The 12,256-nt window shown below is 39.8% G+C and overlaps 1 protein-coding gene across 2 annotated transcripts; it reads right to left on the reverse strand.

Annotated features, from left to right (window-relative positions):
• Positions 1-62: 62 nt before the first annotated feature.
• On the reverse strand, positions 63-12,162 carry LOC311254707 (caspase recruitment domain-containing protein 8-like). Of its 2 annotated transcripts, XM_084348609.1 has the most exons (11): positions 12,028-12,162; positions 7,400-7,549; positions 6,074-6,233; positions 5,663-5,819; positions 5,027-5,175; positions 4,672-4,727; positions 3,505-3,722; positions 2,487-2,758; positions 1,745-1,858; positions 1,508-1,649; positions 64-1,223 (listed from the first exon to the last, which is right to left on the reverse strand). In XM_084348609.1, the coding sequence occupies exons 2-11, from the start codon at positions 7,528-7,530 to the stop codon at positions 904-906; spliced, it is 1,719 nt and encodes a 572-aa protein (XP_084204735.1). In that variant the 5' UTR covers positions 7,531-7,549; positions 12,028-12,162; the 3' UTR covers positions 64-903. The 2 variants fall into 2 exon arrangements, with proteins under 2 accessions (XP_084204736.1, XP_084204735.1); XM_084348610.1 differs by lacking the exon at positions 12,028-12,162 and having other exon boundaries at positions 63-1,223.
• Positions 12,163-12,256: the final 94 nt, after the last annotated feature.

Genomic DNA, 12,256 nt, shown 5'->3' on the forward strand with positions numbered 1-12,256 from the left:
AAGCAAATGTGGGCCAGCGATGTAAAATCGGGGGCCAATGGCTAATTCCTACTTCCGGTGCCCTTGCTCAGACCACATCCACCCTCCAACTCTGGCTACATATTGATCATATTAATTGTTTTCTCATTGTTTGTGTGTCAGCAAACCTGCTGCATGGAGCCATATCACATTTAGACAGCTTTGAACTAAAGAGCAAATCATCTCACACCACTGGAGAAGCAGTAGAAGAGGTCATCAGTAACTACTAAGTTGGCTTTAAAAGGTTTCTGACCACACTTTTAATTGTGCCTGTTCCCTTGGTCTCATTTAATAAAAGCATTTGTATTTTCAGATGTGAGAGTGTGAGGACGCCTTCACAAGTAACCGGCTTGGTTCGGTTACAACAGAACTTCCCAGTTAGTACAGAGAAAGTCAGATCAGTCTCAATAAATGAATTTATTTCAGGATTAATACATAAATGACATAAAAAACATTTCAATACACATCATTGTATAAAAATGTAAAACAAATCCATATAAAAAGGTTTAAAATGTGTTTTTAATGCGAGCAAAACATTTTAAATAAATGTAGTAGAAATATGTAAATATACTATGTAATTAAAAGTATTTACAATTTTCATCAAAAACATAATTTGAATTGTAATTAAAAGGCTGCATGAACTTCTGGCAGTCACCAGAATTTGATTTCCCCACGTGGGACCTGATGATGCAGGATGACAATCACCAATATCTTTACTCCTCTTGGTCTGTTTGTAAAAAGTCAGTGTGAACAGGAGCTGGACCAGAACTGAAATGCATCACTCTTACAATTTCCCTGCCTTGTTCCTGATCATATGATGTGGTGTGAAAACACCCTTAAACAGCTGTTATAAAGATTCATCATCAAATGTTTCTTGATTTTTCTTCAGCTTAAGTTCAGATGGCTGGAAAGAGTTGGATCCGCCTTACGGAGAGCAGCGGTCAGGACCGAGCTGGCTACAGTTCCCTTTTTTCGCACTGTGTCGATCAACTCTCGTGCTTTTTCCTGTACGACCGGTTGTTTTTTGACTGTCCGCATTTCTTCATCATTTATAAAGTCCAGATCAAGAAGTTTATCCAGAAGCTGGCTCAGAACAGATTCAGACACTCGCTCTACAAACTCTGTCCGAATAGAGCTCAGCTTCTTGTCTGACGGCACGTTGTCCTCTGCTCGGACATTCATCTGTGCAGCTCCCCTTCTTGAATCTGGAAGATATCAGGACAGCAGAGTCATCACCATCTTCTGCAAAAGACTAAAGACTCACTTGTTCAGACTTCACCTCGACCCCGCATAGCATGACTCCCTCCCCTCCCCTCCGAAAAAAACAGAACAAGGTTATCTCTAAGAAGGTAATGAGGTCTATTCTGGACTGTTCACTGCATCCTTTCATATTTGAATGCATCAGAGACAGAGCACACACCCTTCAACATCACCGGTTCAAATCTATCCTATTCCTTTCTGTTGTTCCATCAGGTGGATGAAGTCTTACCAGTGAGATCAACGTCATACTCCCAGACCACCATCTGTCTTTGATCTTTGACTGTTACAGTCACTTCTTCGGTGTTTGTAGGTAGGCGGACCTCAAACGTTGGGCCGTAATTTGGTCCAAACTCCAGGTCGAAATCTGCTCTCTGAAAACCAAAGAGTCAGAATCTTTATAGTGTCCAATGATGAATCGTGTCAGCATGCTGCAGCACTAACACATACTTTTATTTCAAATACTCACCTTAGGCTGTATTTTAATGGCCTCAGGACAGTGAACAGTGTAACTCTGATCTTCAATGAGTTTACATTTTGAAGGAACCTGGATGTTCTCTGAATTTCGCTGCTGTTTGCTTACCTGAAGAGACATCACAACATCAAAACATTTAAACAGTTTCTCCTCAGTAGAGCCTGACATTAACAGGACAATTATATCTCATCACAGATAAATCAGTATCAGTGTATTTGTAGGTCGCCAAGTACCCACATATACTGCGTCAGTAGAGTGGGGCTGCAACTGGGGCTGGGAATCGTTCAAAACACTCTCGATAGTGGTACCTTGACGTTGATACTAGTTTCTGAACAATCCTTTCTTCAGTACCAATAAATCAATAAAAAAAAATATGAAACATCAGGGTCCACTCACTTCAGAAGATATTCAAGACCTGAGAGCAGCTAGGAGCTGCTTGCTCTGTTTTTACAAGTGAATGTGGCAAATTATTTTAATGATCCGTTATCAAAACAAGACTGAATAACACGACAGTTTGTTCTGCATAAAATTCCCTCTTTGTGTTTCCCTCCGTCATATACACTGAAAGAACATTAGGTAGGGATCTCTTAACATCCAGTATGAACAGGAGAAATCACTACAACAAGAACACGCTTCTCAGTGTTCATGTGAACATATTACTCTTGTTGTAAGACATATTGTAAAGTTGTCCTTTAGGAGACAAGTTTGGACTGACAGCTGTAACATGAAGCTTTACCTCGTCCAGATGGATGTTCCTCGGCATGAGAAACACGTTGAGTTTTCGCCTCTGTGTTTTTGGGTTTGGTTGTCCGAGGAACAGCAGGACTTGGCCGCTAACTGGTCTCATTTTGTTCAACAACCATTTAAAAAACTTCTTCACTATGCCAAAGAAACTGAAGTGAGAGACTTTGACAACCACATGAGTGTCTGTAACCTCCAGCGGCTCGATGAAGTTCATTCGATCACCAGTGATGTGGACGACAGACAGCAGACCTTCAGGCAGCGGAGCTGTGAAAACACAGAGCTGTGAACTTTTGCTCATTACAACTAAAGTCCTAATTGTATTGAGTTTTCCAGAACATTGAGCTGATTCTTTGTACAACTGTTGTCGAGGTTGAGCAATTTATTGAACACATATTCAGTGATGGAGGATGGGAAGCCGGTGACAGACTGTGCCCTTACTCCTACAAGGAGAAGATAAATTGACTGCTAGTCCAAATGAACAATAAATGAAAATTGTGCAAAATAAATAAAAAGAAAATAGTTTATTTTTTAAAATAATATTCAGATGATTAATTGTGATAAATTTGGTGGATGGTGAACTTTACTCTAACACCATCCAGTTTTGCTTGAAAAGTACTGTTTCTTGTCTAATGAATTATCATTTATCAAAATAAATTTTCTGTTGAAAAAGTAATGAACTAATTGTTTCAGTCATACTGTATGTCACAATGTGCAAAATGAAAAATGAAGGGCAGTCAGATTCTCTCAGAACAGCAGTTGCCTTTTTGTTTCTCCTGATGAAATCTCCTTCACATCACGGTTTAACTTCCTTTTTGTTTCAATCAGGGTTAGGAAAAGTGGTTAGGAAAGGACATATGATGAGACTACTGCACCACACCCTAAGAACGTATAAATCATCAGGATGTTGTTTGTTCAGACTGTGGCTGTAATGAACCCTGCAGCCTGCAGGGGGCAGTAAAAGGACTAATCTAACAAAACTCTTTATTAACGCAGCACAATAAAGTCCTTACCATCCATAACTTCACAGTGAGGCAGGTGGAGCTCACAGACAGCAGCATCCTCTGAACACTTGATATCGAACAGCAGCCCTGCTGCCATCTTGTCAGCTGATCTGAGGATGCCCTCATCCCATTGGACAGTCCTGTACTGCAGCTCCGCCTTCTGAACCATAGAAAACACCAGTCCAGTCGATTCACACTGGAACACACCTGGACCAGGACACCTGAACCTGTAGGACAGAGAGGAGCTGTTAACAACAAGCCAGTCTGTCGTCAAAGGATCTGTTAAGACGTGCAGATGCTTGGCTCTTTTATTCAACATATACGTTGTTTTACATGTTCTTCCTTTCTGCACAACCTGCAACCTTTCTGCTCACACTGAAAACTATCCCATCGTCCAATAGACAGAAGTTCACCACAAATTTTAAAATGTAAGAAATTACCTAGACTGTAAATGTTAAAAGGAGGTGAAGTACTGAAAGGAGTCGACCAGGGTCCTGTACCACGAAGCAGGATCGACACTGCCAGGCTTTCTTTGTGTGAGCTGGCTCTACAAAACCTAAAACCTCAGTCATGGATTACAGGTAACAAATAGTAAATAAATAAATATACTGTAATAATAAATAGTGTTTATCAACCTGCTTTGTTAACCCAGTCTTTCTTTTTCAGGCTCTGTGCACGTTCCCATTAAAAGGGGCATTTCACTGCAGGGAGTCATGCTATGCAGGGTCAAGGTGAAGTCTGAACAAGTGCGTCTTGAGTCTTTTGCGAGTGATGGCGAGTGATTCTGCTGTCCTGACATTGGTCGGAAGTTTGTTCCACCACTGAGGCGCCATATTGTTTAACTTTCAGGCTTTCAGCACCCGCTGCATGGAAATCACTACAAACACATTTTGTAGTTCAGTAAGAGCAACAACAACCTTTCAAATAAAATAAAACAATATTCTTGCTCAGATTTTCTGCAGGACTGATTGAGCTCCATAATCTGGACCAGATTATGTCTGCATGTTAAATTAGCATGGTGATCCCTCTAGATTAAATCTATATGTAATATCTCATTTTTGGAGAGGAAATTTAAACTAAGTATTAAAATATTTACATTATTAATGAGTTAATCTCATTAAGGAATTAAAGGATCTGTTAAGATGTGCAGATGCTTAGCATTTGATGTTTTGTTACCTGTATGATGTCTTTCCAGACTCAGTTAGTAGTTCAGGTAGGAAATGTTGCTTCTCCTAAAATTAAAAGTCACAAAATTAGTTAAATAAACTGGACGGGAGAGTTAATTAAAACACATTGAGATGGGGGCAAAGACTGCAGCTCAACTCTCCCAGTGACGTACAGTTTAGTCTATATGCACATTTATTCATCAGTCCATTATCCCTTGTTAAAAATATTATTATCATTAAGTGAAATTATCCTGCACAAGTGAAGCCTGCAGGACTGTGATGGACAGAATGCAGGAGGTAATGAATACTAAACTCTGGCTGTGGTGAAACTAAGAAACCCCGGTCTAAAAATGTGACAAACTGACATTTGTATTTTGAGCCTCTCCACACAGAAGCTGATGCTGCTGGTTCGACCTCTCTGGATCATCAGGACACAGCTGATCCACTTTAACCTCTTTACTCTCCTCTCTGATGTCCTCAGACACAGGGAGGTCTGGCTCAGATGTGGATGGATCTAGGGGATGGGAGACACAGCAGATGTCAAACTTTTGGACATCCTGGTGACCCAACATTCATAAACTTCTAACAGCCACGTCCACAGTTCAAAGCTGGCCAGGGCCCTTTGTAGCTTGTCTTTCTACCCATGTTTCTATTGGCAAACCCTCCAATAAAGCCAACATGTAGAAAATCAAGTAAAAAGTTTAAGGTCAAGTGCAGGTATGTTTAAGTCAAGACAAGGTCCAAAGAGGGTCAATGCAAATTTAAGACCAAGTCCATGCTGTATAATTAAAGAAAATTAACAAAGAAGAGAGATTCAACCCCTAATAAGCATCGAGGCAAAACAAATACAAGACATCATCATTCCCAACAGAAAAGAAAACAACGCAAAAGATCTGCTGCTGAAATTACCGAGTGTCATTAACACACAGCAGACAATCTTACAGTTACACTTTAATAACAGTTTAAGTTTGTTTACGATCTTCCTGTAGGCTTTTACTCACCTTGTTCAAGTCTGTCAGGTGGAGCCCTGTTGACGTTGCCAGGATGGCTGTCGAGTGAGAAGACTTGCCTAAGAAGACTTTGGCCGGACATGGCAATACTTCTCGTTACATGTCCCAGAAATTCAAGGCCGTTCTCTTGCGTATAGTTTGGATGAGTCTAAAAGGGATATGAAAAAGCACAGTCACAATCTGATCATATACTCAGACACATGATGATCAAGATAGTTGATAGTCCTTTTTTATTTTCCAATACTCTTGATGTAACTGATGTTGGATTGTCTGAGAAGAAGAGACATAAAAGGGCAAAGGACATGAATAAAACTGAACCAATGAAATATAATGGGGCACTTTTTAATCAAGGTATTGTGGAACACAAGGAACAGATTTGTGTGCATCTTTTAGGGAATCTACCTTCTTCTTTTCTTTGCTTTGTTGGACCTGTTTAACCTCATTTTGAAGATCAGCTTTTTGTCGCGGGAAGACACGTTGGTTATTACTGCGCTCAATGTTGAAATCAAACCTATCCGGCCGAAGCTGAAACTGCTCCGGAGAGCTGATCGCTGCATACATCCTTGAAGGGAAAGAAATCTTAGTGAGAGAGTTTAAGAGTCACAAAGTATGTATACATTTCTCTTTCAAGTATTTGGCTCAAGTGAGAGGAAGAATGATCATTAGAGGGAGATTTAATGAGAGGTACTAAGGCCTAGTCCACATGTACATCGGTAAAAAATAATCACCTTCCAGACGAGCGCTTTAGCAGCATTTCAGAATAATCTCTGGAAATGAGCCTTCACTGTCAACAATCGAATTCAAAATGCAGGTTTGCACTCTTTACGAAGAGGGCTCATGGAGGAAAAACTGAATTGACTGAACTAAAGTGATAACATTAGCAACACACTGGTTTTCTAAGGAAGGTGGTTTACTCAGGGAGTAAACCGGTGTGTGAGTGTGTATGAATGGTTATAGCTCCTGATGAGCATGTGGCACTGTACACAGTACTGAGGTTGAAGTATTTTTGAAGAGGATCTTGGGACAAGTCACTATCCAAACACAGCTGCTCTGCTTCAGAAACATGACTCCTCTTCGCTCCTCTGTGGAGACAGTCCTGTTTGACTGAACTGATTTGTTGATTGGTTTTTAAAAATAAATAAGATTTGGCAAAAAAAAAATTAAAGAAAAGTTTCTGTTCTTTTCTGTTTGAAATCCAGCATTCAGTCTGCAATGAAAATTATTTTTATTTTTATTTCAGCTCCTCTGCTTTCATTAACACTAATAAACTGCTCTTCCAGTAGAAGTGGTGACAATAATGGTGGTAGACAAGCAGGATTTAAAATGTCATCACTTTGTCATTTTATCCTATTGGACATTTTACACATCACATTTTGTCACAATAAGCACATTTATCCTTTCGTTGTGGCCAAAAATATTCTTTTGTGAAGACACAGTGACCTTTGACCACCAAAACCTAATCATCCTTGAGTCCAAGTGGACGTTTTGTTTTCAGATGTAAGAAAATTCCCTGGTCACTGACACTGAGGCATAAAAATCCATTTTGAGAGTTGCTGAGTGATGAGATACTTCACTAACTTTGCACAACAGCTGCTGCAAATTCTTAGTCATCTGTGCCATTTTATACATCCAGCATTAAATGCAATACATTAAGACTTTAAGTCAACATTTTGTCTTCATCCAAGATGCATCATCTTCTATCAGGTCAGTTTGAAAACATTGTCTTACTTTGTTCCTGAGGATCCAAGTTCATTACTTGACATTAGAAGATGACCTGTAGAGCGGTCAGTCTCCACAGACAGACTGCTCGATCCTGGAGACTCATCCCTGTCCTCCTCTACCGTCACAGAAAAATTCATCTTCTGGTCTGAAGTCAGTCTGAGAAGATAAACAGTGTAATAAAACCACCTGGTCAGCATTCTTTATGTCTGTGCTCGTTTAGTCTTAATGTGGATTATTATTATTATATCAGGACTTTGCGTCCCCAGATGAATCAAATTGTCGAGTTCATAGAGTGGTGTAGTTTGTTGTCCTAAAACCCGGAAATCAGTTAGGATTTTTGCACTTCCGGTTCCCTCATCTCAAAGTTAACGGATCTTTTTGAATTGGTTTTCAGTTGTTTTCAGCTGATATAAAGTGTGTGGTTACCACAGGCTTAAGATATTTACACTAGGGCTGGGGCGACGCGTCGACGTCATCGATTACGTCGACGCAAAAAATACGTCGACGCAAAAACTGTACGTCGACGCGTCAACCGACCAAAACAAAAAATGGTGGCAGCGAGTAGCAGCAACGCCAGTAGCCCTTTTCACGCAGACGCCGTATTATCGCCGCAGCGCCGGTTCGCCAATTCTCCGCCGTTGGTTGTTTACACAGAGCCGAGCAGCTCCGACGTAAAAGACGAACCAGAGTGTAATTCACACAGAAAGCCGGCGCCGCGGCTCCAAAAGAGGCGTGACGGTACACGTCATGGTGATGACGTGTGGTTTTTTTCAACGTGTTTCCCCGGTGTCCACCTGTTAATCTAAACATGTAGGCCTACCTGCTGACTGTTTATCATCATATGGATGCTGTTCTAATGTGCTGTGATGAGATCCTGACCCACCAAACATCCTGGAAAGTGACAAAGTTACGTTTTTCTCTAAATTACATAATTAAATAATCACCATCAGTAAACAGGACGCTGTCTGACTCTTTCACTCCCGGGGAGGGAGGCTGTTTTCTGGGGGAAAGTTCACTGAAGTCTCGGTGGAGGGCTGACCGTCCCGGTGATTTTTTTCACTGTGACAAACACTTGGTGAGTTAAAAGTTTTTTGCCGGGGACAGATGCTGTTTTTCGGCCAGAAATGTGACGAAGAGTCGGTCGGACCGACAGGCTGACAGACACTTATCCATGAATAACTGCGGTATTATTGGACCTGTTTAGTTATCACACAGTGAACACCATCAGACCGACACGCCCTCACTCCGTGCCGCCGGCTTATCTGTTCACACTGGTTCGGTTCGCCATTAATGCGCCTCTGATACCTCCGGAGGAGCATCAGAGGCGGAGGGAAATTTCACCCCTCGCCGCATCTGAAACTTTCACACAGAGGCGGATGCCGAGAATTGGCGCAGGATCCCCGCATGCAAATGGCAGTGTGGATGGAGCTAAAAAAAGAACACGTATTTCGAAGGTATGGGACTATTTTACAGTAAAAGGGAGCAATTCTGTTGTTTGTCAGCTTTGTAAAATGTAAAATGGCCTATCATAAAAGCACGATGGCTATGCACCAGCACCTCAAAGTGCTGAAAGACATGAGGCCGCTTGCTATTCATTACTTGAATTTTATTTTGGAATTTGGTAATTAAGAGCAATAAAAATGTATTGGAATGAAGAAATTTGTGTTTTTTCATTGAGATACATAAATTAGCATATGTAAATCGCTATATAGGTCAAATTATGGGGAAATAATCGCTAATCGAATTGAAAAATTAATCGTTAGATTAATCGATGCATCGAAAAAAAATTTGCTAGATTAATCGATTACAAAAATAATCGTTTTGCCCAGCCCTAATTTACACGTTTTGTTCTACGACATAAAATACATCATTAAATGTCCCACAGTTTAATTATAAAGCGCTTATGTGTCTTAAAAACGGTGGTTGCTAACAAGTGTCTAAATGACACTGCAGAGGTTGTCGGGGACATTAAACGTCATCACAGCAAACAGGAGACTCATCTACTCACTAGTCCGTCTTTTCAGGCCGACTTTAGTAATGAACTATTCTAACTTTAACTTTACAACTTGGACATTGATCAGTTTATAGAAAATGTGTATAGTAAATGTGTAGTAAGATGCTTAGTGGTGGTGACGTTTAAATCATGCGACCGTGATGTTGTCTCTAGCATAGACATATATACATAGACGCGACATTGACTCGCCGGACCGTACGTCGACGTCGCCGCCATATTGGATGTGGCAGGTCTGCCCTCTAAACAAATACAAGCAGATGTGAAAACTGGGTTTTCTGTATAAAAAGCATTGACATTTAACTAATTTTGATGAACTGTTTTTATATTCAGTGATTCATATTCATTTAAGTACTAATAATGACAATCATGAGACAAAAAATTCTGCAAATGAAAATCAGACACTGCAACTGGCAGTGAGTCTACTTTCTTTTCTTTTGGCAGTGAAGTGATATACTCCATGACCGGAAATTATTTATACACTAATTTACACTTATTTTATTGTATACAATAAGATTTTATGGCAAAAAAAATAAAAAATTAGCAGTATTCTACTATTATAAATCTGCACAATATATTATGCAAGTCAGCTATCTACATATTAACAACATTTTAACAATATCATAGGAGGACTAAGTGCTAAAATTTAAGATTACTTACTTATTTGTCCCTAGGGAAAATAGTGGACATAAAGGCTGCCACATTAAAAATACATACACTTGGTGCAGTAACAGACATTAGTGTCAGAATGTTTAAAGGACGATACCAGCGTTTCTGCATATCACTGTCAACTGTCAGCTTGTTTAATTTAACTTTAAATATGGACAACTGACTTGCATAAAATATGGTGCTTATTTATAGTAGTAGCCTACTGCAACTTTACTGGGTTAGAATATTATTGTATACAATATAATAAGTGTATATCACTTCACTGCTAAAAGAAAAGAAAGCAGACTCACTGCCAGTTGCAGTGTCTTATTTTTGATTTGCAGACTTTGTTATGTTTTTGTCCCAATGATTGTCATTATTAGTAGTTAAAATCATTGGATATAAAAAGGATTCATCAAAATCAGTTAAATGTAAATGTCAGTGCTTTTTATTCCCACAGATGTCACATTTACGTGTCAGGATCTGGTTATTATAGACACAGATTCAATATTTAACTGTCATTTATCATCACAGTAACAGCGTTACAAACATTGGCAGCTGTAAACACTCATAAAAACATTAGAAAAATACATATGTCGGTTTGGTGCCTACCTGTTTACTAAACATATAAGGAGTAGTTAACGTTTATAATCATCAGAGGACGTTACATGCGTTGTTTTAGGTTCCTGTCTGTTTCCCAAATATATTCGTACGTGTGTGAATGTGTAAATGAGAGGCATTAACTTATAGCACTTTGTAGAAGGAGCTTTATAAAGTTCACTCCATTGACTTGTATTAGTTCACGGGGCAGATCTGCCTCCTCCAATATGGAGGCGACGTCAACATCTCGCAGCAACGGGCCAACCCGCTCAGTGAGGCGTCTATGTGTCAGAGGTGGACAGAGTACACAACTTCACTACTTGAGTAAAAGTACAGATACTCCTTGTCAAATATTACTCCAATACAAGTAAAAGTAGCTTAGTCAAAATATTACTTAAGTAAAAGTACTAAAGTATTTGCTTAAAAAATTACTTAAGTAAAAGTATTTAAAAAATATCTCAGGAAATACAGGAAAGGAAAGTAGCTTAATGTCATTATACAATACACTGATGCGATTCTGCTACAGACGTGTTTATAGCTCAAAAATAAACAAATAAAGACAAGAAGCCTCAGAACACAGACTCAGCTGCATTCACCAACAAATGAAATATATACTATACTCACTCTATCTCTCTCACACACACACACACACACACACACACACACACACATTTAAACTGAAACGAATCAAACGTGGGTTTGAGATAAGGCCATGGGTGCTCGGTGGGAGTTTCTCCGTGTGTTTCTCCAGTTTCTTCTTCCATTTCTTCGTATGGCATGACGTAGTACAGGTACGGCAATACGACTAAGACAAACCACACGCGAATCAGCAGAAAAAGTTTATTTTCTCTGAATTTTGCAAAAAAAAAAAAATAGTAATAGTAATAGTAACGAGAGCATCAATAGAAATGTAGTGGAGTAAAAAGTAAAATATTTGTCCTTCAAATGTAGTGGAGTGAAAGTATCCCCAAAACATAATACTTAAGTAAAGTACAGATACTCAAAAACTGTACTTAAGTACAGTACTCAAGTAAATTTACTTCGTTACTGTCCACCACTGCTATGTATACATATCTAACATGCCTTTTACTGCTAGAAATTTAATTTACGCTTCGAAAATCACAAAAGTGGTGTTCATCTGTGAGGATTATCCTGCTGGACAAAACGTGTAAATATCATAAACTTGTGTTCGACACGGAGATTATTTTTGGCCATGTTCCAAAATCCAGTGGAAAAAGCGACGCTAACTTCAGAGTTAGCCTTCAATAATACGTCACCCCTCCACCACTCTAACGTCATTGGTTCGCTGACTGTCGAGAAAACGGACTTTAATCGTACAATAATAAAATAAGCGTAAAAAAATATTCACACTCACCCTGCCGCAGACTTCCGTCCTGCTCCTGCTCCTCCGGCTCTGTTGACTCAAAATGGAGTCCTAACCGTCAAACTGAACAGTTACACTTACAGTTAGGTTTCCTTCCTTGGGGGACGCCCCGGGCCGTAGACCTCTGTGCCCCTGGCTGCGAGAACGCAGATCGGGGAGTGGCTCAACGTGGGCGGGGTTACACGTTTGACCCCGCCCACTTGCCCCCACATTGAACCGC

This window comes from Pagrus pagrus (genome assembly GCF_965226575.1).
Source record: "Pagrus pagrus genome assembly, chromosome: 3".
NCBI lineage: Eukaryota > Metazoa > Chordata > Actinopteri > Spariformes > Sparidae > Pagrus > Pagrus pagrus.